This window comes from Antechinus flavipes, chromosome 1, assembly GCF_016432865.1.
Source record: "Antechinus flavipes isolate AdamAnt ecotype Samford, QLD, Australia chromosome 1, AdamAnt_v2, whole genome shotgun sequence".
Lineage (NCBI taxonomy): Eukaryota > Metazoa > Chordata > Mammalia > Dasyuromorphia > Dasyuridae > Antechinus > Antechinus flavipes.
The window spans coordinates 654,968,339-654,991,490 of record NC_067398.1 but is presented as its reverse complement, the minus strand read 5'-3'; the positions used below and the strand labels follow the sequence as shown (position 1 = coordinate 654,991,490).

The window sequence follows — 23,152 nt, the reverse complement described above, 5'->3', positions numbered from 1 at the left end:
TTTCCAGGCTTATCTCATCTTAATATTCCTTTTCACTTATGCTACCCGCAAAACTGGATTGTTTGCTAAACCTTATATAAACAATTTACACTTGCTTGCAACTTTGGTCATTGTATGGTCTATCTCAGATGTCCCTCCCCACCCCCATCTTCAATTTCAGAGATCTAGCCATCTTCCAAATCCAAGTTCAGGTGACATCTCCATTCACCCTTCCAGATTTCTTCTGAATGACTATTCCTTCTTTGCCCTCATTACTATTAAACTGAGAAACAATGTAAATCTTAAAGCACTACATGTCAACAATCATGACTTGCCTAATGCTTTAAAATTCTGTGCTTTGGCACTGTAATTCTACATTTATTGTATGTTTAGATTTCTAGTCCTGTCTTCACCCATCATCTCTCTGGCTGGCCTCCCTAGATTTAAATATTCCTCCTTAGCAAACATATTCCTCAATATGTGTTGTCTTTCCCAATTAAAAGACCCTTGAGGGCAGAGACTGTTGCTTTTGTACATACTTAGCACAGTAGTTAAATTACTAGTGTGCCAGAGGAGAAAAGAGGACATATCTGACCGATGTTAGAAAGGCAGAAAAGAGGGAGTTTGGCACTGATTGTGTATAGAAGAGAATGTGGGGTTGAGGATGACACTTAGGTTGTGAGTCTGGATGATTGGGAAGATGATACCCGTGACAGTAATAGCAAACTAGGAAGAAGAAAGGGATCAAGGAAGACACAACGAGTTCAGTTTTAACCCTGTTGAGTTTAAAATGCCTAGCTGGACACGTGAGACTGGAAGTCAAAAGGGAGCTTGGGACCTGAGAATCATCAGCACTGAGAAGTTAATTGAATCCATGAAAGCTGATAGTATAGTATAGTAAGTACCTGATGAGTACTTAATACTTGATTTTCATTCATTTATGTTCTCTCTGCTAGAAAAAAAAAAATCTTACTGAGATCAGGGTCTTTTTTTCTTTCCCTTATGGGGGTCAAAGTTTAGTGGATTGTATATAGGCATTTAATAAAGAGTTATTGAGTGAATCAACGAATGGGGGCCATGTCGCCTTAGACCAGCCAGGACCTTGAAGAAATAGGTCTAGCTAGGGGAAGCATCGTGTCCAATAATAATTAACGTTTATATGCACAACCACCTTAGGAGTCGCAAGTTTTATTCTCTTTCTTGCAGGCAGAAACGCGAGCTCAGAGAGGTTCTATGTGCTTCGGATCACCTATCAGGTAAAGTGCCCGAAGGAGGCACTCGTCCTATATAATAAATTGCTTGGGGCTGCCGGAGGTCGTGCAAGTCTTTCAGGATGGTTGGGGCAGATTTGGATGGAACGTTGAAAGACCGACTCCGTAAAGCTCCGTCTACATTATTACAGATGGAGAAACTGAAGCTCAGACAGGCTAAAGGCAGAGGGGCGGTCCGAGACAGAGGAAAGAATCTCAGAGGTCTCCACCCCTCTAAGGGAAGGCGCTGAGGTGGGAGGAGCAGCGGAGTTCACCGAGAGAAAGGGTGTTGCTTCCCAGAATCCTTTGCCCGCAAGCCGCCGGGAGGGAGGGCTTTGCGCGGGGTCCGAAGCCTTCCCAGCTTCCTTTGCGCGGCACCTGGTCACAAAATGGCGGCCCGAGGGAGACGGGCGGAGCCTGCGGGCCGGGAGCCGTCGGGCCCCGCGGGCGGCGGCACTGGCGGAGGCGGCGGGAGCCGGTGGCCCGGGCCGGGTGGCGCCGGGGCCGAGTCCGGAGCGGGCTCGGGAGCCGGGGAAGAGGAGGAAGATGCGGCGGCGGCGTCGGGCCCGGCCTCGGGGGGCGTGAACCTGTTCGCCAACGACGGCAGCTTCCTGGAGCTGTTCAAGCGGAAGATGGAGGAGGAGGAGGAGCGGCGGCGGCAGCGGCAGCAGCAGCAGAGTCCGGATGAACCGCCCGCGCCCCCAGGGGCCGCCGCCCCTGCCGCCGCCCCTGCTGGCGGCGGCGAGCCGAAGAAGAGGAGCGGGCCCGGCCCGGCGGCGCTCAGCTTCGTAAGGAGCCGCCGCCCGCGGGAGGGCGGGACGGGCCGCGCCGCGCCGCCGGGACAGACAGACAGACCGAGAGACAGACAGAGGGAGGGCCCATCCCGGGAGCGGGGGAGGGCAGATCGGGCGCCTCCGCCGCCGAGGGCCCCGTAGCACGGGCCTCCCCTCGGGCGGGGCCACGGTGCGGGTCGGGCCAGGGCGGGATGGGGCAGTCGCTCGCAGCGCTTCCCCTCCCCGCCTTTTAAATCCGGCAGCGCCCCGACCTGGGGCCCCCGCTTGCGTCGTCATCCTCAGTCCCCGAAATTTGACCTTTGCTACCAGGCCTGCTCTGGATGGAAGGGGGCGGGACGGGCGGGTGCGTGCCGCGGCTGGCGAGGCCGTGGAAGGGACTCTGGCGGGGAAGGAAGGGAGACGTCCTCAGAAAGATGCGCGCGAACCCGGCAGACTGATGCTGAGATCTCAGATGCTGGAGCTGCGGCCTCCACGGCTCTCCGAGGCTGGCCATTGAGATGACCAAGTGGTACCGGCCTCGGTGGCTAGCCGTAGGGTTCTTTTGGGGATCGGGGGATGTGGCTGGGGTACGCGGGCGGTATCAGTGGGAGCCAGGCTTATCATCCAGCTTGCTGCCCTGCCGGGGGCTGACTGAGCAGGTTCGGGCTGCATCGTCCTGAGAAGTCCCTTGTGCTCCTCTCTGATTGCTGCGTAGGTTGGCCAGGCTGGGCACTGCTTGGTACTACACGACAGGCATGAGGAGCTAAGATGATCTAAGGCCAGGACTCCCTGTCCCGTTGTGTAGTGGGCTACATGGCCGCCAGGGCAGCCCCCAGGGCTCCTATAATGGTTGCAGTCTTCTATCCCTTCACCCAGGTGGGCAAGCGGAGAGGCGGGAACAAGCTAGCCCTCAAGACAGGAATAGTAGCCAAGAAGCAGAAGACGGAGGATGAGGTGAGTGTCTGCTTCCTAGGCAGTCTGGGGGGAATAGGACTGGCTGGCCTGAGTGGCCACAAAGTGCAAACTTCAGGGCTAGAAACACTGGGCTGCTGTGAACCTGGCTGCTGATCTAGTGGCTCAGGGTCTAAGGCCTAGGAGGAAAGGTGGGCTTTGGGCATCCTGAAGCTCCTTGCTTCTAGACCTCATGGCTTGTATGCCTGTCTTCCCCTTTTGTCCCCAGGTTATGACAAGTAAAGGAGACGCTTGGGCCAAGTACATGGCGGAAGTGAAAAAATACAAGGCACATCAGTGCAGTGATGATGACAAAACCCGGCCCCTGGTGAAATAACTCTTTCCGCCAAGGACTTTCTGCATTGTACATACTTATTTAACGCAGCAAAAGAACAATAGCATTTTCACCAAGGACTCAAAACACAGATGACAAACTTGTAGCTTTCTGGCGCCAGCGGATGATTCTTCAAGACTTTTTATACCTTGAGCACTTGACTTCTGAGACTTATTAGTATGTGGTTTACTGTTTCTCTCGATCTTTTTCCTCCCTATTACCCTCCTTTCCAATCCTTCATCCACCCTTCCCTTTCTTCCTCATCACTTCTGGGAAGTAAAGAACTCAACTAAATAGTTGGAGGATTTTTGTTTCTTCTTTTTTTTTTTTTAATTAAAAAGACAGGTTAGGAAATTGAGAAATGACTTCTCCCTGAGTTGTACCCAAGTCCGGTGTTGGTGCTGCCATCTTTTCTAGGGGTCTCTCTGATTTGATACGCTAATGGTATCTTTTGGGGAAATCTTTGTCCTCGGGATATGGGAAGGGCTTGTCAGAAACATCTCTTCTGGAGATGGGGCCTAGTGGGTTTTGTTGGAGTTCTTAGTGGCTCCCCTTTTGTTTCATCCTGTAATATATTGGGCTCTGGTAGTGTGGGTGGTAGTGGCAGGTGGCACTGGACTTTGGAGCTCAAAGGAGTTTTGACATGTTCCTCACTTTTTCTTTAGACTTCTCTCCTCTGCCCAAGGTTCCCCTGTGACATTTGTCTGCCCTAGTCTTTTATTTCTCCCTCCCTCCAGATGTCCTTATCTCCTTCTCTGGGACCCCTTTGAATTCTTATGACCTTTAAAGGGAGTTCCAACATCAGAGACTTCTATTGTAACTGGTTGGCCTGCTGTGAGGCCAGTATCTGTGCCAACCCCTCACCTTCAGGGCAAGCAAGACTCTTCTAAAACTTATTTTTTAAAAAATAACTTGGTGTCCACGTGCCCTAAATCCAAGTGTCCATGTTTCCCTTTACCCTCAGCCCACATCACACTTAAACCTCTGGCTTGTCCCATTGCATCCCCTTCACCAGTGTGATGCTTTTGAGTATGTATTTTCCTCTGAAGGTTCTTGTCTAAGGCCATGCTTCAGGGATACCTCAAATTTAACTTTCTGATTTTTGCCTTTATTGGAACTATCCGCTTCAGCCTATGTTTAGGTGCCTGGGGAATTGTGGTGGGGCAAATATTTTCTGTGTGTTCTATTGGGAAAATGTTGAAGGGACAGTTCCTTTGACCCAGGGTGTCTCTTGCCCTTTGGCTAGGGAAAGTGAACCTGACTGGGAAGTGAAGACTGCCCTTTGCCTCTGAATGATGTTTCTCTAATCCCAGTTTGATGCCCTAGGTAGCTTTGGGAGCAAGTTTTGCCCCCAAAGGCTGGTTGGGGCTTTTGCTCCTTGTCCTTTTCCTTTTTCTTTCCTCAAAGGCCCCTTCTTCTCCCTCCCCTCTCCCATAGCATGGATGGTGCTTGTCCCTGGACAGTGAGGTAATGCTTCGGGATGCAAGGGGTGGTAAGAGGTGTAATAGGGGTGTAGTTCCTACTCTCCTGTGGTGCTGCTCTTCTTGTCTGAATTTGGAGTAGCCACTGGTTACTTTTCCTTCTTCTGGCTCCCTTTCTCTACCCCCACACATGTCCCTTTGTGTGGCTCCTTTTCCTTTCCCCAAGGAATTAATGTTTAAAAGTGCTGACTTTAAATGAAAATAAAAAAGTGACCTAAGAGCTGCCTGTATGTGTTCCTTCTGGAGGCAGCTTCTGACCCCTGCTTGGAGTCTCAGCCTTGAGATCACAGGCTCATAAATGTTGAGCTTGGAAGGGACCTTAGTGCCCATCTTATCAATTAGGAAACTCTGTAAAAGATTCAAGTGACTTGCTTAAGGTCACACTTTTACAAGAGGCAAAAAGTCTGGATTTGAATCCAGAAAACACCTTGATTAGCTATTCTTTCATTTCTTAACTGCTAGGCCCCGGGAGAATCAAGTCTGCTGATAACTTGGTGCCCTGGCAGCTGTTTTCTGGGAGTGCTCTAGGCCCTATGGGAATCCGCATCCTAAATAGCTTTCACCAGGCTGTGGATTTGAGGCCTAAGTTTTCTTGAGCTCTGCCCCAGGTTCATCAGGAAAATAATGGGATAAGAAGATAGGATCTTGCAGGGTGTTGTACTAAGCTCAGATCCTAGTCTTTACAGAAGTGCTCAGAAGTGAAGAGTAACTCTATCCACTGTTTGGAGTGAGCCAAATTGTGGTCTTCCAAGATATCCCTGTACAAGTATCATGCTTAGAATGGGCTGTGATCATCTCTTCTTAGGAAACCATTAGGATTTGGATTCTCAATTCATTTTGGGCTTAATCTTGTTCCTTTGGATCTGATACAACAGTAGGGACTGAATGCCCCTGAAGGTTTTCTCCAATTCTGATTCCCATTGCAAACAGCACAGGGGGTCCCATTTTATTTGCAACACATTTTATTGCTTATCTTTTACATGATCAGGGGCCCAGTTCATCTCTTCTACTGGAAATAGCCCAGAGATAATCATATATGAAGCTCCTCTCTAGTCACTCTTCCCCTACATTGGGGTTAGCCTGGGAATACCCAAAGTGACTAGACAAGAGCCCCTGCCAGCAGAAAGGAGGGCTATACCCTGGGATTGGGGAGAGGGTCTCGTCTATGTTGAAAGCAGTAGTTCCTCCTCTGGTGAGCCATTATGTGTGAAATCATGTCATGCTGCTTCCCTCTCTGCATCCCTGCTCCACAGAATTAGTTTAGCTTAAAAAATAAACCCAAACCTAAGGACCCCTGTTCCCCAAAGCAGGTCATACATGACCCCACTGTCCTCAGTACTAAACCAGGGGCTTTAAGGCAAGCAAGATTCAACCTGTCCAGGGAGTGAGGGAAGGACAGATGAATATCCCAATCCTATCTGCCCAGTTTTCAGGATTATGAAAGAACAGAGTAGATATTCTGACTGACCAAAGTTGACCCAGCTTGGGAGGGACCAGGATTCTGACCCAAAAAGGTATGTCTGGTCGAAGTGAGGTAGAATAAGAGAGACTAAAGGTCCCTTCTCACATCACCAGATGTATAGGGGCAGGTTACAAGATCCAAAATATCAAGCTTGTTAATAAAAGTTTTCTGATTATCATTGTCTCACCAGCAAAAGCCCAAGCAGAGAGGGGACCAAGGTAATCTGTTCCTCCCATACCCTTACCACCCCAATCCTACTGGCCTTCAGCCACAGTGGACATAATTCCTGGAATCAGGATTTAAAAAGATTTTTCTTCCATCACCTTTAGAAGCAGCTCAGGTACTGGGGCTTCAGGACTCAATGTTATTGGGGTGAGAAAGATTAGTTTTCAGGATCTTTAAAAATTCAGCAGTAAAAAAGTCCATGATGGGATGGGGGAGGAAACTAGTTACTTAACCCCAAAAAAGTCAAACTGAGCTAGGGAGGACTTAATGTGCACTTGGCCTGCCTCAGGCCAGGACACCCATGAAGCCACCATCTCTTGAGTGGGCGCCAAGTCTGTCTTTGGCACTCTTTGGTATGTTCCCCAAATGTGAAAAATGTCTAGCTGCAGTGGCTGCTGCTTTCCCCCTGGGACTCACCTGAGTAGGCCTGGGGGATATGTTGGCTGCCAGGCTCCATATTCAGCTTGTCTCATAGGAGGAAAGCAGGGCTGTGTCCACTGGCTCCATGCAAGAGGGACATGTGAGGGAGCGCATGAGCCAGTCATCAATGCAGTGGACGTGGTAGGTGTGCAGGCATGGCAAGAAGCGTATGGCATCCCCATACACAAAGTCCAACATGCAGATCACACACCTGCAGGGACCAGGGATGGATGAATGTAGCACCAGTTCTCACCCTCTTCACCCATCCACAACCCACCCCCTCCATGCCCAACATTTCGGCTCTGATTGCCATAGAAGCCTCCCACTGTGTACCCAGACTTGAACTATACTGTTGACTGAAGAGACTAGGGCCTGCCTTCAAGGATCTCAGCCTGGGGGAGTCAAGGAATGGCAGACCTTGGCCTTGCTCTTGGGAATCTGGAGAAAACAGAAAAGTAGAAGATCCTGGCCCTGCCTTTTATTTCACAGTTTGGGACAGACCCCAAACCTTGAAGCTGTCAAACTTGAGGGGTGGGGTGGGGCTGGAGTGAATTTAGATGATGAACTCCAAAGAGAACCCAGTTGGGATTGAGCTCAAGGATATGGTCAAGAACAACATGGGTATGTCTCGGGGCCTGGGTGTTTTCCCAGACTTCCCTCCTAAAAAGAAAAAAAAAAAAAGATTGAGAGCCTCATCTACTGAGCAACCTCAGATTGCAGCTCCCAGGAGGACTAGGCTGCGAGCTGACAACATTCCCTTCAGGTGCCTGGGGTATCCTCATCCTGTTCCCCACCCTTACTCTTTCATTTTCTTTTCTGACCCCTCAGAGCCAGGGTCGAAGATGCCCTTGGGCAGGTGCTGGATGAAGCCAATTCTCTGGGCGATGAGGATCTGCTCTTCCTCTGTGAGCTGTGCGGCCAGTCGGCTCTGGCTTGGAGATGGGTGGTACACTGGGATTGGCTCCCGTCCCTGGGGGATGGGGACAGGATATACATGGCAACTTGTCTCTGGGACTTCTCTTTCAACCTGCCTGTGTCTAGTTCCCTGTGGGGCTTCAAGTGGGTCTAGCTTGAGGTCTGCTTTAAAGGATCTATGAACCCTGTACCCTTTGCACCTCTTCTACTGTTCCCTAGGAATCCTAATATTCACAAACTCCAATGCTCACTTCAGAATGGGACCAAGACCTCATTCCTCTATGTTCACTACTGTCCTGCTGACTGCAATACACTCCCCCATCGCTGGGTCTGACCATAGGACCTCGAGCTGGAAAGGCCTGAGAGATCATTTAAACCGACACTTTCATTTTCCATAGAGGAAAACCGGGAAACAGACTTGGCAAAGTTCACAGGGCTGGTAACTGGCAGAGAGAATTTAAACAGGTCTTTCTGAATCCTTACTCCTCCTGCCTAATGAGCTTATTCAATTGGAGGGCTTCTGTGCTTCTCTTGTTTTGGGATTTCTAGAGTCAGTCCCCCTAATCCCAGTCCCGACCTTGTCTGGCTTGGTAAATTCCAAAGTCCCCCCTTCCCAACCCAGTTCTCTTCCTTTTCCCTTCTGTTCTATCACGTCCTTCACTCTGTAGCATGAAAAGAGTAGATTCCAAAGGCTTCCTCTGACTACAGTACAGCCTGATCCTCAGGGTTGCGGAAGTGGACAGCTGAGGTTCTTCTGTCCCCAGTTCTGCCTGCCCCTCCCTGGAGGGCGGGGTGGTGCCCAGCCCAGTCCCCCATCTCTGGGGGTGATGGGTGAGATGCTTGGGGCTCCCTATGCTTGGCCCTGCCTTGTTTTTCTGGGGAACTAGGGGGTTGGTCCCTGTTGCCAGTCCTGCTCTGCTTCTCTGGGGCAGGGGATGGGCAATAGCAGTTGCCGGAGTTCTTTAGAACAAAGCTCTGCCTGGTCTCTCGGGGGTGATAGCGGACACAGGGATCCCCTGACCCAGTCCTGCCCTGCCTCTCCGGGGCCCTGGGGGTGATGGCAGAGGGCCGGGTTCTTCTGTGCTCAGCCCTTCCCTGCCTCTCTGGGTCGCGGCGGGTGGCAGATGCCCCGGTTCTTCGATTCCTAGCCTGGCCTGTCCAGCGGGGTGCCCGCCCTCTGGGAAGGTGGGGGAGGCGGCGGGTCCCCGGGGAAGCCGCTTCCTTCCCCAGAGTCGTTGAGCAACGACAGATTGTCTGTGGCTCCGGTCCCCACCTCGTCCCCAGCCCTGATGCCGGACCGCTGAGAAGACAGGCAATTCCCCATGCCTGGCCCGGTCCACTCAGAGGCGGCCGAGGCCCCTCCTTCTAGGCTCCCAGGCCCCGGCGTCCGTTTCAGCTCCAGAGACCCCGGACAGGCGGAGCCCCGCCATCGTCCCTCCGCCGCCGCGGGGGCTCTGGGCCCAACTTGGACTCACCGCTGTTTACAATCCCAGACGGAAGTGCTGCGGCTCGAGGCGCAGAGGATCGCGGGGGATGTAGTTACCGGCGCTCTCGGGGAAGGGGCGTGAAACTGAGCGATGAACTGAGTTCGTCATGCGCATGTGCACGCGCAGGTGCCTCACCTCCACTAGCTTCCGTGCGGGCGGAGGTAGAGGGGCGGGAACCACGTGTTCTTGCTTCTATCCTGTGCCGAGTCCCCAAGGTTCTGTAAACCCTGGACACCTAAGCTGACTGCAGCGGTGATCTGGGGGGAGGGACGGTAACCCGCTTGGACAGCATCCTGCCTTATATTTTAATTATTTTTGAATCTTTCTTAACTCCCTTGGGTGATTGGGAACTCCCAGCCTGGGACTGAGCTCATTCTTTCATCCTGGTCCGTTCCTCCCTCCCCCCATGCTGCGAGTAGGGCGTCCTAGTTTTGAGAAATATTTGTGGAAAGAATGAAGGCAAAGGCCTTGAGCCCTGGGTAGGATAGAAGAGTGTCTTTTCCCTGCCCTCCCTCATTCTTATCATAACAATCCTTTCATTGGAGCAAGTAGGGTCCTTGATCCCTTGTCCCACCCTAGGCGATACCCTTCAGGATCCTTCTTTTAAACCTAGGAGAGTCCCAGGAAAGCGAAGGGCTTTCCTTGGACTTAGGCTGCAAAGCCTGGGCATCCAGGGGTGTTCATAGGATCATGACTTAGAACTTCTTTTATTTTGGAGAGATGAAAACTGAGGCAAGGGAGATCTTTATCTAAAGTTACACAGCAAAGCAAGGATTCGGTTTCAGGATCTTTGACTTCATATTGCTCTTTTCTCTGTACTCCCTCCAACTTTAGGGATGAGGGCCATATTCCTCAGAATCTAAGTTCCCGGTTCCTTCTTGTGCCCCAAACAATGGAAATTCCAGCAAGACCTGTTCTTCTAATTCATCTCCCCAAGCACTGCCACTTCCCACTTGCCCAGGAGCCTAAATCCAAGATCCTCATATCTAGAGGTGCCACGAGGAGTCCCAGGCAACCTAATCACTCTAATTCCCTCCCCCATTCTGGCTGTCCTCACTAAGGGTGAGCAACAACGGCCAATTCGTTCTCCCTTAGGTCTTTGTGTTTACTGTTCCCATCCTCCCCTATTTCCTAAACTCTGGAATGTTTGAGATACTTGATAGATGGCAGCAATTGGGGGAATCATGGCTCTTTGGATCTCCCAGCGTGAGGGCACAACCCAGAAAACAAACAAAATGCCAGCCACCTTCTGCACCTGCCTGCTGGGGAGGGGGGCGGGGAAGAGAAGAGGAGGGTTTTAGGAAGCTGGGAGCAGAAACAGCCCGGGGTGAGATGGAGGCAGGAAGAGAGAAGGGCTTGGGGAAGGCAAGGCTGTGAGTGTGTGCCAAGGAATCTGCAGTCACTTCCTCCACTTAATCTAGAAGAAAACAAACCAGGGAACTTGGAAGGCCAGTCTGGGAGAGGTACCATGCGCTGTAGTACCTAGAGTGCCCCTGCATCTGCAGGGTAACGGAGTCAGAGACAGTGGAAGAGAGGCCTTAGAGATTCCTCCTTTTTCGCATGAGGGATCTCAGACCCAGGCATGTTAACTGTTCTGTCCGAAGTCATAAAGCAGGAAGGATGGGAGAAGGGAGTTGGAGCACGTAAAAGAGTTGTCCTAGAGAGGAAACGAGCCAGGTGCTTTCACCGGAGAATTCCTGAACTCTTCCAGGACCCAGGGATCGTCCCCGGTACCAGGCACCAAGACAGATGCCAGAGAAGAAAACGAGACTGGAGAACCCCAAAGCCAGAGATTCAAGACATAGCGGTCTCCCTAATCACGTGACGAGAAATCCTCTTCTGGTTTCGCGATGGCGGTCGCCGACCACGTGACGCCCTCGAGGACGTGCTCCGCCCTTCCTTCCTTTCCCACCACCGCTCGCCGTCTTTAGTCTTCCTCCCTCCTCTCGAGTCACAGGGCCCGCCCAGCGTCTTGATTGGCTGGGGGGAGACAGTTTGAACGGCGGACGGAAGCCGCTGCGGCTCAGGCCAAGTCGCGTTCTTTTTTTTTTTTTTTTTTTTTTATTCGCTTCCTCGCTCCTCCCCGTGTGTGTCTCGGGAGAAGTCGCAGAGCGAGGAGTCGCCGCCGCCGCCGCCGCCGTCCCCGCGTCTGTCGCCGTCGTCTCCGCCGCCCCGGTCACCGTCGGGTCCCGGTGAGTGGCTCGGCCCGAGCCCTGGTCGGAGCTGTCGGCCGCGGCCTGTGGAGGAGGAGCAGGCGCGCCGGGCCGGGGCTGGGCCTCGGGGAGCGGCCAGGCCTATTCGAGGGCCCGGGGCCGGAGAAAGCTGGGCAGGCAGCGAGGGGGTGGCTGGGCGCGGTGGCGGCGGTGGCGGCGGCAGCGGCAGCTCGTCTCGATGGGGGCGATGAGGGCCGAGGCCTCAGGCCGGCGTGCACCCACATCCCGGCACCTCCCCTCCCCCCCATCCCCCTCCGCTCCTTCTAGGCTTTACCCGGGCCCGGGAAGGGCCCCGGCCTTCCTCCTTCTTCTCGGAGTTGGAGCTTTGGGGCCCCTCAGCTGGAAAGGGAGTGCGGGGGGGGGCACCCCCTCAGGCTCTGTGTTTGCTGTTGCTCCCCCCTCTCCCCACGTGGCCGCAGGGGCTTTTCTGCCTCTTCATCCCTCCCTCCCCCGTGGGGGTGCGGGGTAGCCCTATGTCCAGTTGTTTGACCAGGACTTGCCCAGCAGCATCTAATCTGCCTTCTTTTCCCCTTCCTACCGCCTTTTAGACCAACCCCCAGCATGGACTGGCAGCCGGATGAGCAGGGCCTTCAGCAGGTCCTCCAGCTCCTCAAGGATTCCCAGTCCCCCAACACGGCCACTCAGCGTGTGGTCCAGGACGTATCCTTTGGCTCCCTGACCTCCTACTGCACATCCTGTCCCTCAGGGAAGGAGAGAGTCAGAGGCCTAGGGGCCTGTTTGTTCTGTCGCCTGCCAGGCCTGGGGAGGGGGAGGGGGAGAGAAAAACCCAACTAGAAATAGAAAAACTGCTAGAACTCAAGTTAGAGGGGTCCCTGCTCTTGGTTTTTGACTGTAAAATCAAGGTGATGTCCAAGGATCCTTCCCATCCTAGTTTCTCTGATGCAGTGAGACGGAGAGGCAGATTCTAGCTTTGGTCACCAACTTTTTGACATATGGGGAAACTGAGGCCCAGAGAGCAAGGGACTTGGACAGGGCCATGTGGATTTTATTAGCCTGAGGTGTGATTTGAACCTAGATCTTTCAGACTCCCAAGCATGATACTTCGTTGTCCGTACCACACTGCCTCTAAGAGAGGGGATGCCAGGGAATCAACATGTGCTCCACCAGGGAGCCAAACCCTCGCCAGACATTTGGATGAGCATTTTATCTATACTGGTGAAGGGCAAAAGTAGAATCTAAGCCACTTAGGAAATACTCCATTGGTCAGGGGCTAATGAAGCTCTTCTGGGGGTTGTGTAGACAGTAGAGTGACAATCACTAAGGATGGGTGAGGTTTGTAAAACTGAGAATCTATTAGAAATGGTGAGTGCCCCAAGGTCTAATTTCCTCTTTTCTCTTTCATCTCTAACTCCTCACCTGTGTTTTCTAAAAGGGTCAGTACTTAATTGGCTTAGTCCTTAATATTGCCCCACAGAAACTAAAGCAACTAAATCAATTTCCTGATTTTAACAATTACCTGATCTTTGTCCTGACACGATTGAAGTCAGAAGGTAAGTGTTTGGGTCTCTGGCCTCCTTCCCTTGCCCCTCCTGTCTCTGGTCTAAAGATTAAGGGGTCTCACATCTTGAGTTCAGCAAGGCCAAATCAGCAGATATTTATCAGTTGCTTATTTCTGGGATACATTGATGAAAAAATGGAATACTCCGTGTACTTGAGCAACATCAGCGTATTAGAAATCATAGATGAACAAATAGGATGTAAAATGGAATATACTCTACAGACAGGGGAATCTATGGCGTTGGGGAAGGTCCGGAGGAAATAGCAATCAGGGAAGGCTTCATCGAGAGATGGCGATGAGCAAACAGTGCCTTTGAGCTCCAGGGGGACAGTCTGCATGAATGTGAAGTTGCAGGGGATCAGGACAGCACTGTTCTGCTTCTAGTACAGTTTGCCTACTGTGTAGTTTGGGGTGTGTGAGGGACTGTGATAGGGAATGTATCTGGAAAGGTACATGAGAGTCATTTCTCCCATCCCTCTGCAGCTGACAGGTAGGGTGGGCCAGCTTGAGCTCTGTGGTTCTTCAGTGTAGCCCTGGATCCTACCTTTTCCCAGGACTTGGGTGAAGGAAAGTGAGCCCCTTATAATTTCTGCTCCAGTGTTTTCCTCAATCCCTTTCCCCAGATGAACCAACACGCTCCCTCAGTGGCCTGATTCTGAAGAACAATGTGAAGGCGCACTACCAGAGCTTCCCCCCCCCAGTGGCCGACTTTATCAAGCAAGAGTGTCTCAACAACATTGGTGACGCTTCCTCCCTCATCCGAGCCACTATTGGTAAGGTGGAGTGGGGTGGGAAAGCTGGCGTGGGGTGGGGGTGGGGAGGCTGTCTCAGGAAGGACTACTTCCTTTGGTCTCTGTCCCTGCATGTCCTTCCTCGAGGCGAGCGCCAGGAAGCCAGTGCTTCACTTCATGGATTTCCGGTCTTCCTTTCTTCTCACTAGGCATTCTCATTACCACCATTGCCTCCAAGGGAGAGCTCCAGATGTGGCCAGAACTGCTGCCCCAGCTGTGTAACCTGCTCAATTCTGAGGACTACAATACATGTGAGGTAGGAGGCATTGTATTTGCTGTAGAAGTAAAATTAGGATGTGCGCCTGTCCCAGCTCCTTGGGAAGGAGAGATATGGGGAATGTCCGACCCATTTAGGCTGGGTCCGGAGTAGACACTTTTCCAGCTTGCTGTCCCATACGTTCTTCTGTCCCACTGATATTTCACAGTGCCTTCTCATATACCACATAGGGAGCGTTTGGAGCCTTACAGAAGATCTGTGAAGATTCATCAGAGCTCTTGGACAGTGATGCCCTCAATCGGCCCTTGAACATTATGATTCCCAAGTTCTTGCAGTTTTTCAAGCACTGTAGCCCCAAAATCCGGTATGTGGGGCTGTTCTTGAGACTGACTGCTGCAGTCCTGGAAACCCAGGGCTGGGAGAGAGCAGGGCATGGAGGAGTTGTGGGCATATCCTTCCTGCTTCGGGATAGTCAGGGTTGGCAGAGATCATTTGCTGGAGCAAGGGTTGTTAATTAGCATGAAGGGACTGGATCAGTAGTCCCTTTTTGCATAGTCCCATTACTTAAACTACTCTGGGCCTCCTCTCTTGTTTTGTTTCTCCAGGTCCCATGCCATTGCTTGTGTAAATCAGTTTATTATGGACCGGGCCCAGGCACTGATGGACAACATTGACACCTTCATTGAGGTAGGCATTTTGTAATTAGTGCCAGACAGGTTTATGGTTGGATGGGGAAGATGTGGGGAAAGAACTAGGTGGAAGGAGGAACAAGGACCCCATGGGGGACCTGGCCCTTTTTGCCTCCTTTGGTTTCAAGCTATTGATTTTATGGGCTGGGGTGTGGTGGGGATGTCTAGCACCTGTTTGCCCTGGCGGTGGATGAAGACCCAGAGGTTCGGAAGAATGTGTGCCGGGCCCTGGTGATGCTGCTAGAAGTACGGATTGATCGGCTCATCCCCCACATGCATAGCATCATTCAGGTGTGCAGTGGTCTGGGGGAGGGGGTGACCTTCCTGGGATAGCAGCTTTCGTAGGATGCTCATCCTCTTTCTTTTTCTCCTCCTCTTCTGTAGTATATGCTGCAAAGGACTCAGGACCATGATGAAAACGTGGCCTTGGAGGCCTGTGAGTTCTGGCTGACGCTAGCTGAACAACCCATTTGCAAGGAAGTCTTGTCTTCCCACCTGGTGCAGTGAGTCCTGATTGTCTCTCCAGGCCCTTTCCTTCCTCGCCCTGTCCCTCACCCAAGGGGATCTTGCTGTCCTGGCTTTTATTGTTCTCTTCTCTAGGATCAGATAAGATAACTTGTCTGTGGTCATCTAGCTAACTACTTGGTGACAGAACTAAGACCAGAATTAGAATCTGTCTCCTGGCTCCTAATCCACTTTTCTTGCCATTGAAATCTTTGCAAGCAAATGATTTGAAAGAGGAGTCTCTGGGAACCACAGTGGATTGTGTTCCATATATCACCCCTAATGCAGGCTAAATTGGTTTTTAAAATCTAAAATCTTACACTAATACACATGTAAGTAGTTTGTAGGATTAGTCCTTGCTTTGAGTTTACACTTAAAATGGAAGCTTGTGTTTTAGGGGAGGAACAAAACAACTTTAAAAGATCTTAAAACAAAAGTTGACTTTGATGGAAATCTTGGGAAAGGATTGCTGCTGTCTGACCCTGTGGTTATTTCTAAGCTGGCAGAGTTGAGAAGGCTCCCTTAGATTGACATCCAAGCCTGGGGAGCTGCTGCTTGAATTCTTTCCAGTATTTTTCTCCCTTCCCTCCTCCCCTTCTCCCCTAGGGATACAATGGATGGACCTGTAGGCAGATGGGCCCCAAGCTTTCTAACGTTCACTTACTCTTGCCTTCCCTAGGCTGATTCCAATTTTGGTGAATGGGATGAAGTACTCTGAGATTGACATCATCCTGCTCAAGGTAAGGGTCGAAAAGGTGGGCTGAGCTATCCTTGCTCTTGGGAAGTGATGCATACTTCTTAGCCTGAAGGTTTCATGAAGGTTTCTTGTATTCATACTGTCTGATCCCAGGAGACCTTGCTCTGGTAGGGGAGGGGGGGCAAGAGGTATCGGTCTACCCAGCAGCATCAGCCCTTCTGGGCCTTCCCTGCAGGGTGACGTGGAGGAGGACGAGGCCGTTCCAGACAGCGAGCAGGACATCAAGCCTCGCTTCCACAAGTCTCGGACGGTGACCCTTCCTCATGAGGAGGAGCGACCTGAGGACCCTGAGGATCCTGAGGAGGATGACGACGACGATGATGATACTTTGTCTGACTGGAACTTGAGTGTGTTGGGGCTGGTATTAGTTGGAGTTAGTTGGTGGCGGGAAGGGGGAGGGACCGATGCCCTGGGACATTTTCCCAGTACAATGGTCATCACTCTTCTTTGGTGACGACTGTTACATTCATCCTCTCTGGTCCTATGGGACCCAAAGGGGAGGGTGCCTGTGGCAGGGGGTGACCGCCGCCTTCCCTTGTTACAGGGAAGTGCTCAGCAGCAGCGCTGGATGTCTTGGCCAATGTGTTCCGGGAGGAGCTGCTTCCTCACCTACTGCCTCTGCTCAAGGGGCTCCTTTTTCACCCTGAGTGGGTCATCAAGGAGTCTGGGATCCTGGTCCTAGGAGCCATTGCTGAGGGTGAGGGCCGAAGTGGGTCAGAGGCTGCACAAAGTAGGAAGCCCCTGGCTTCCTTGGGCCCATTACTGGTGCTTACTGAGCGTGTACCCTGCCTTCTTCCAGGCTGTATGCAGGGCATGGTTCCATACCTGCCTGAGCTCATCCCCCACCTGATCCAGTGCTTGTCGGACAAGAAGGCTTTGGTACGCTCTATTGCCTGCTGGACACTGAGCCGCTATGCCCACTGGGTGGTTAGCCAGCCGCCGGACATGCACTTGAAGCCCTTGATGACTGAGCTGCTTAAGCGAATCCTGGATGGTAACAAGCGTGTGCAGGAGGCTGCCTGCAGGTGAGGCCGCCATGAGTCTTCCCAGCCTATGCTGCCCATCTGGGTCCCCAGACCTTGCGCACCTGGCAAGGGTGGTCTTAGGGACTTCCTTGGGTTACTCTCTGCCCTGGATATGATGAGCAAATTCCTATTTGATGTCACACTGATCTCTGTTGTATTCATACTGTCTGATCCTGGGCATGCCGGCCTGTTCCCTTGGGCATCCTGGCTGGCTGGGCTCCCCCTCACCTGGGTGCCCAATCTCTGCCCACAGTGCCTTTGCTACCCTGGAGGAAGAGGCCTGCACAGAGTTGGTCCCTTACCTGAGCTTCATCCTGGACACTCTTGTGTTCGCCTTCGGCAAGTACCAACACAAGAACCTCTTGATCCTCTACGATGCCATTGGGACGCTCGCCGACTCTGTGGGCCACCACCTCAACCAGCCAGTGAGTGCTGAGGGTCTGGGGCTCTCTAAATTTCTCTCTTCCCTCCTTCCCTTCACTATTTCTCTGTTTTTCTGTTCTCATTAGGAATACATCCAAAAGTTGATGCCCCCATTGATCCAGAAGTGGAATGAACTGAAAGATGAAGACAAAGATCTCTTCCCATTATTGGAAGTGAGTAGGGAGGTGTGCGTGCGGTTGATCCGTTGCTCTGATTCCTCTCTTCTCAGAGGAAGGATGGTTTGGGTTTATTTCGCCCAGACCTTTGTTTCCAGAGGAACAGCGCTCTCGAGGCCTCTGGAGTGGGACGGTGGCCAGTGTTTGGTAGCTGTCCCCGATGGCTTCTTTTCCTACCCACAGTGCTTGTCGTCCGTGGCCACAGCCCTCCAGAGCGGGTTCCTGCCCTACTGTGAGCCTGTGTATCAGCGCTGTGTCACCCTTGTCCAGAAGACGCTGGCCCAGGCTATGGTAGGTCTTAGGTTCCTGGGTATCCTCTTGACCATTCCTGCTCTCCCCAGGGCTCTCCTTTACTTCTTCTCCCCACTCCCCAGATGTACAACCAACATCCGGACCAGTACGAGGCTCCCGACAAGGACTTCATGATTGTGGCCCTGGACCTCCTCAGTGGGCTGGCCGAGGGCCTGGGGGGCCAAGTGGAGCAGCTGGTTGCCCGAAGCAATATCATGACTCTGCTTTTCCAGTGTATGCAGGTGAGTTGTCCCCTCTCCTCTTTGGTTGTTCATGTAGCCAACGTTTGGGAATGTGTTAAGAGTCTGATGTCTTCAGCCAGACACCGAGGAGGGAGGAACAGGAATAAGATGCAGCCCCTGCCCCTGAGTTCAGTGTCTTCTCGAGGAGCTAAGGGAGACAAGTCAGAGACAGAGCCAGGCCCAAGGCTGCAGGCCTGGCTATTTGAGGGGCGTGAGCAGCAAGTTTGGCGGGGAGGGGAAGGAGAGATGCTTCCGACAGGATGAGGAGGGGTGCCTTGTGGTTGGTGTGATTGGGTGATGAGGCTGGACAGGATTTCTGTAAGGAAACAATGGGGAAGTGGAATGGAGGAGGAAAAGGCAGGAATAAAGTCACGCCTCGTACTCAGGGCCCAGTGAAGATAGCCGTTTGGCAGGAGAGGTGATTGTGTCCACCTCCCTGGGCACTGACCTTCGGCTGTTTCCCCCTTTCCCCAGGACACCATGCCGGAAGTCCGTCAGAGCTCCTTTGCTCTCCTGGGAGACCTTACCAAAGCTTGCTTCATGCATGTCAAGCCCTGCATCGGTATTTGCTAAGGATCTGCTGCCCCTCACCTTGTAGTCCATACTCCCAGCTCTGCCACTTTCCTGGAGAAAATCCACCGGGGGGTGGGTCAGAGGCCTTCTTTGTAGAATCACTCTCTGGTCTGAAGAGTGTCGGGCAGGGAGAACTTCAGGTGTCTGTCCTCAGAGTCGCGGGGCCAGGAACTCCTGCCACCTTCTCCCCTTCCCTAGACTTCCCCTTCTACAGCCGTATCTCACCCCTAACCCTCTCTCCTCAGCTGAATTCATGCCAATCTTGGGTACTAACCTGAATCCTGAATTCATCTCCGTCTGCAACAATGCTACCTGGGCCATTGGGGAGATCTGCATGCAGATGGGTGAGTGCCTGGGCTCCCACAGAATGGTGGCGAGAAAAGATGCAAGTGGGAAATCACTGACTTGATGTGGCCCTAATCTTCCATTCCCCCCCATTCTCAGGAGCCGAGATGCAGCCCTATGTGCAGATGGTCCTCAACAATCTGGTGGAGATCATCAACCGCCCCAATACCCCCAAGACCCTGTTGGAGAACACAGGTGGGAGCCCAGGCCCAACCTGGGCACTCTCTGCACCTGTCACCAATCTGGGGAGCCAGTTTCCCCCCAGCGGGGGTCCCCCTTTCCCCTTAGCTTTGGGGCTCCATCTGCCCCAACGTTCAACCAGCTGGGGCCAGGTCCCCACTCCTCTTCTCCCCACAGTTTGGGGAAGAGAGAAATCCGTAGGAAATAGCCCAAGTCTCTGGGCCACTGGCCCAGTCCAGCCTCCTTCCCCAAATAGGGGTCAAGGGACTGAGCCCCCACTGGGGCCTGAAGCCCGGCATTTGTTGGAAGCGGGCATTTCTTTGCTCCCTACTGGCTCCTCCAGAGAGAGTCTGTGGGGATTGGGGCCAGGGCGGGGGTCGGTACCCCCACCCAGAGGCCCCGCCACGTACAGTCCCGGGGCCACTCGGGGTTTCAGGTCGCCTGACGAGTCCCTCTGCCATTCCAGCCATCACCATCGGCCGCCTGGGCTACGTGTGCCCACAGGAGGTGGCGCCCATGCTCCAGCAATTCATCAGGCCCTGGTGGGTGTGTGTGCTGCCCGTGGCCCTGCTCCCCCGGCCCCCTCCCCCCCAGTCCTGTCCCAAACTGCATGTCGGCCTACCCTCGCCCCGCCCTTCCCTCCTACGGTCTGTCCTCCCTCCGGGGCTGCCACTCACTTGCCCAGCCTCCTTTCCCGCCGCCCTACTGCAGGTGCACATCGCTCAGGAACATCCGCGACAACGAGGAGAAGGATTCTGCCTTCCGGGGCATCTGTATGATGATCGGGGTGAACCCAGGAGGGGTTGTTCAGGTAGAGGGGCTGGGGAAGGGAGGGGACCGGGGCCTCGGCGGCTGGGGGTGGGTGCCGGCAGCCCCTCACAGCCGTGGTGGGCGGCGGCTTCGTTTTCAGGATTTTATTTTCTTCTGTGACGCTGTGGCCTCCTGGGTGAGCCCAAAGGACGACCTGAGGGACATGTTTTATAAGGTGAGTTCTGGGGCTCCCCCTCCCCTCTTCCCTCCCCAAGGGCTTGGCACCTCTCCTACGCCCGTCCTTTCTTTCCCTTCCTCAGATACTCCATGGCTTCAAAGACCAGGTGGGGGAAGAGAACTGGCAGCAGTTTTCAGAGCAGTTCCCACCCCTGCTCAAGGAGAGATTAGCTGCCTTCTACGGCGTCTAGGCGAAGCAGAGAGACCACGCACTAGGTAAGTCCTGGGCCTCTGGGAGCCGGGGCCGAGACAGGAGCCGAGAGACCCGGGTGCTGACGCTTCCTCCCTCTACCTCCTTGTCCCCAGGTTCCTGACGGCGTTGGGAGGGGTTGCTGGGAGCTCATCAGCATCCAGGTGTTGCAGTGCCCTGTCAGTGGGGGGTTAGGGAGGAGTACGTGGGACACAAAACTAAACGACTTCCCGTCTTCCTGCCATTGCGGGGGTGGGGGGTGGGGGGGCCTCCACGCTCATTCTACAAACCAGGGGCTTTCATCTCTGGCAGAAGCCTGAGCAGTGCCAGCCACACGGGGGGCGGTGGGTGGGGGGAGGACTCGCTGCAGCAGGATCTTGTTTTGGAGGAGGAAGAGGAGGAAGAGGAAGGGGAAACAAACGGGGAAAGGGAATTGTTCTCGTGATCCGAGAGACGCTGATAGATGGTCTCTCGAGTGTGCACAGAGTAGGGTTAAAAAATGTTTAAAAACGAAAGGACAAATAGAACAAGCAGCCACTATTCTGGTACTGCCCATCAGTCTGGCGGGGTGGGGGGTGTCGCTGTGGGGATTATGGTGCATCCAGATTGGTGGGAGGGGGCTTTGCCTGTTTCTCCCACCTTTTTCCCTGACTGCATGGTGACATTTAGAGTAGCGAATCCTGTGAGTTAGGCCATAATGACTTAATGTAACCTTCATCTAGAGTTTAAGATGCTTCTGTAATAGGTGCTGTGCAATGGTCCGAAGAAGGCCGTGACAGAGGGTCCCAGCTGGCGAGAGTCCAGGGCCTTGGGGCCAGGGGTGGGGAGGGAGGAGAAGAAGAAGGTACAGAGCCTCCTCTGGGCTGCCTAGCCCAGCAATTCATCCAGGAGGAGAGCCATTTCCTGGGCCCTGGGCCCTGCTCTGCTGGTCAGCACTGTAGAGACGCATGCTTCTAAAGCCACTGCTCAGCCAATTCTCCTCTCACTGGTTGTGCACCCGTATCCGTGCTGCTGCTGCTGCTGCGTTTACTTCACCTTTCCCTTTCAAACCCATTGGGGGGTGGGGAGGTAGCAGCTGGGAGATAGGGGGGGTTGGAGCATATGGTGAGCCCCTCAGCCTGGGTCTGCTGTCTCCTAGCCTCAGTCATGAGGCTGCCTAGCAATCTTCCCACTGGGAGGAGGACTGTGCTTCTCTACCACTGTTGGTTCCCTATATGTGGATGAGCCCTAAGATATCTGAGTGTAACTGAATACAACTTTAGTATCTCTTCTCTCTTCTAGAAATGTTGATAGGACAGTCTTAGGGCTTCATTCCTGTTTCCTTTTCTGTCCTGTTATGGCCTCGAGGCTATCCTTTTCTTGTCTCATTTTATTTAACATTTTTGGTCCTGGGATAGTGGCTGGAACCAGCTTTGGCAGTAGCCAAGAAAGGCTTTCTTCTGGGTGCTTTATTTGTGGGGAAATTAAGTCAGCCAAGTGGCAGCAGGAATCTCATTCAGAGCCTAGTGAATCAGTGAGGGGAAAGTGAAATGGATGGATGGATGGACCTGTGACTCATGGTATTTCCACTTATTCATTCCCTCAAGTCCTCAAGAGCATAGAAGGGAAAAGTGGTTAGTCGAAGTAGATTGCTTGCTTGCTCTCCAGAAACTAGGACAGGGACCTTCATAAACGCTGCCCAGCCTGGAAGGAAGGAAGGAATCCAAGTCTGGTGATTTTCCTGGGCCTGAGGACTGTCAGGGCCCTGGAAGACTCCAGATTGGTGTGGGTGAAGGGGGCTGGGGGGACTACAATGAGGAGGGATCAACCCCCTGTGGAGATTTTACTCATGGGCTTTGAGGGAAACATTCCCCCTCCAGCGGCTTTGTGCCCGCTCACGTCTCCTCTGTTATTGGGGTTCCGTGTCTCGTCAGCCCTTCCCAAGGGGCTAAGATCTCCCTTTCTTGGTTGATGCCCTACGCTTTCTGCCTGCCTTCCACCTCAGGATGGGGAACCCTGTATCTGAATCAGGGCCTGTCTGCCCCTTCCATTTCTTCCATCCTTCACTCACCATTTCAAGCGTCTTGTCACGCACATTCCTCAGCTCAGCTTTTTAATTTAATTTTTTAAAATCGCGTAAAAACTCGAGCAGGTCTCTGGGAGCCGTTTACAAATGTTTTTTTTTGTTTTGTTTTGTTTTTTTTTTTGTTTTTATTTTTTGTTAATTTTATTTTTAAAATTCTGGTTATTTTGGAGAAGCTTTTTCCCCTGGGTTGCTGGAGACATAGCCTTGGTATTAATCTGGCCTATGCCTTTGCTCAGCTCAGGGTGAGAGATCCGGATTTAGCCTCCGCGGGGCCCAGAGAAAGGGACGGGGGGAGCAAGTGTTTTTTTTTTTTTTTTTTTTTCCAGATTATTTAATTTTTTAATTTGTTTTATTTAAAATTTTCGGTTTTTTGCACAATGAAGTTAAAGCTCCATGATCCAACTGCCTCTGCCTCTGTTTGAGTTAGTTTCTGATTTCGGGAGTTTGCTTGGCCTGGGTGACGGTGCTGACTCTAGTTTTTAGCCTCCTGTCTGTTGAATCCTCGATTTGTACATTTGTAAATGTGCTGTAATGTTTCCTATGGTAAAACTGCTGTGGATTAGTGTTGAAGCAACTGCTTGCACCTTTGCTCCAATGAGATTTTTCTCATTTTATGTATAATTTTTTGTTGACTAAAAACCAGTTTCTTGTGACTCAAGTTTTTTGGTCTCCACCTTTGTGTCTGTCT

The 23,152-nt window shown here is 52.6% G+C and overlaps 3 protein-coding genes and 2 non-coding genes across 8 annotated transcripts; 4 read left to right on the top strand and 1 right to left on the bottom strand.

Moving 5' to 3' along the window:
• Positions 1-970: 970 nt before the first annotated feature.
• Positions 971-4,986, top strand: TRIR (telomerase RNA component interacting RNase). 2 transcript variants are annotated; one of them, XM_051971613.1, is made up of 3 exons: positions 1,565-2,017; positions 2,879-2,956; positions 3,183-4,986. In XM_051971613.1, the coding sequence occupies exons 1-3, from the start codon at positions 1,619-1,621 to the stop codon at positions 3,288-3,290; spliced, it is 585 nt and encodes a 194-aa protein (XP_051827573.1). In that variant the 5' UTR covers positions 1,565-1,618; the 3' UTR covers positions 3,291-4,986. The 2 variants fall into 2 exon arrangements, with proteins under 2 accessions (XP_051827574.1, XP_051827573.1); XM_051971614.1 differs by lacking the exon at positions 3,183-4,986 and having other exon boundaries at positions 971-1,997; positions 2,879-2,955.
• Positions 4,987-5,712: 726 nt separating this feature from the next.
• On the bottom strand, positions 5,713-9,259 carry LOC127544787 (RING finger protein 11-like). Of its 2 annotated transcripts, none has more exons than XM_051971616.1 (4): positions 9,064-9,259; positions 7,676-7,845; positions 6,873-7,086; positions 5,713-6,032 (listed from the first exon to the last, which is right to left on the bottom strand). In XM_051971616.1, exons 1-3 carry the CDS (start codon positions 9,112-9,114, stop codon positions 6,915-6,917), a joined length of 393 nt encoding a protein of 130 aa, XP_051827576.1. In that variant the 5' UTR covers positions 9,115-9,259; the 3' UTR covers positions 5,713-6,032; positions 6,873-6,914. The 2 variants fall into 2 exon arrangements, with proteins under 2 accessions (XP_051827576.1, XP_051827575.1); XM_051971615.1 differs by having other exon boundaries at positions 5,713-6,010.
• A 2,016-nt stretch (positions 9,260-11,275) lies between these two features.
• Positions 11,276-23,122, top strand: TNPO2 (transportin 2). Of its 2 annotated transcripts, none has more exons than XM_051971607.1 (25): positions 11,276-11,469; positions 12,039-12,150; positions 12,926-13,001; positions 13,633-13,782; positions 13,950-14,056; positions 14,248-14,381; positions 14,623-14,704; positions 14,875-14,997; positions 15,091-15,209; positions 15,890-15,950; positions 16,143-16,314; positions 16,512-16,664; positions 16,767-16,992; positions 17,246-17,417; positions 17,502-17,588; positions 17,775-17,882; positions 17,966-18,124; positions 18,599-18,686; positions 18,943-19,041; positions 19,142-19,237; positions 19,659-19,764; positions 19,934-20,033; positions 20,133-20,207; positions 20,293-20,425; positions 20,516-23,122. In XM_051971607.1, the coding sequence occupies exons 2-24, from the start codon at positions 12,052-12,054 to the stop codon at positions 20,398-20,400; spliced, it is 2,700 nt and encodes an 899-aa protein (XP_051827567.1). In that variant the 5' UTR covers positions 11,276-11,469; positions 12,039-12,051; the 3' UTR covers positions 20,401-20,425; positions 20,516-23,122. The 2 variants fall into 2 exon arrangements, with proteins under 2 accessions (XP_051827567.1, XP_051827568.1); XM_051971608.1 differs by having other exon boundaries at positions 11,278-11,469; positions 19,689-19,764.
• LOC127546120 (small nucleolar RNA SNORD41) lies at positions 15,989-16,059 on the top strand. The gene has a single exon (XR_007949980.1). It is a non-coding gene; the product is annotated as a small nucleolar RNA SNORD41 (small nucleolar RNA).
• On the top strand, positions 17,099-17,168 carry LOC127546119 (small nucleolar RNA SNORD41). Its single transcript, XR_007949979.1, has one exon. It is a non-coding gene; the product is annotated as a small nucleolar RNA SNORD41 (small nucleolar RNA).
• Positions 23,123-23,152: the final 30 nt, after the last annotated feature.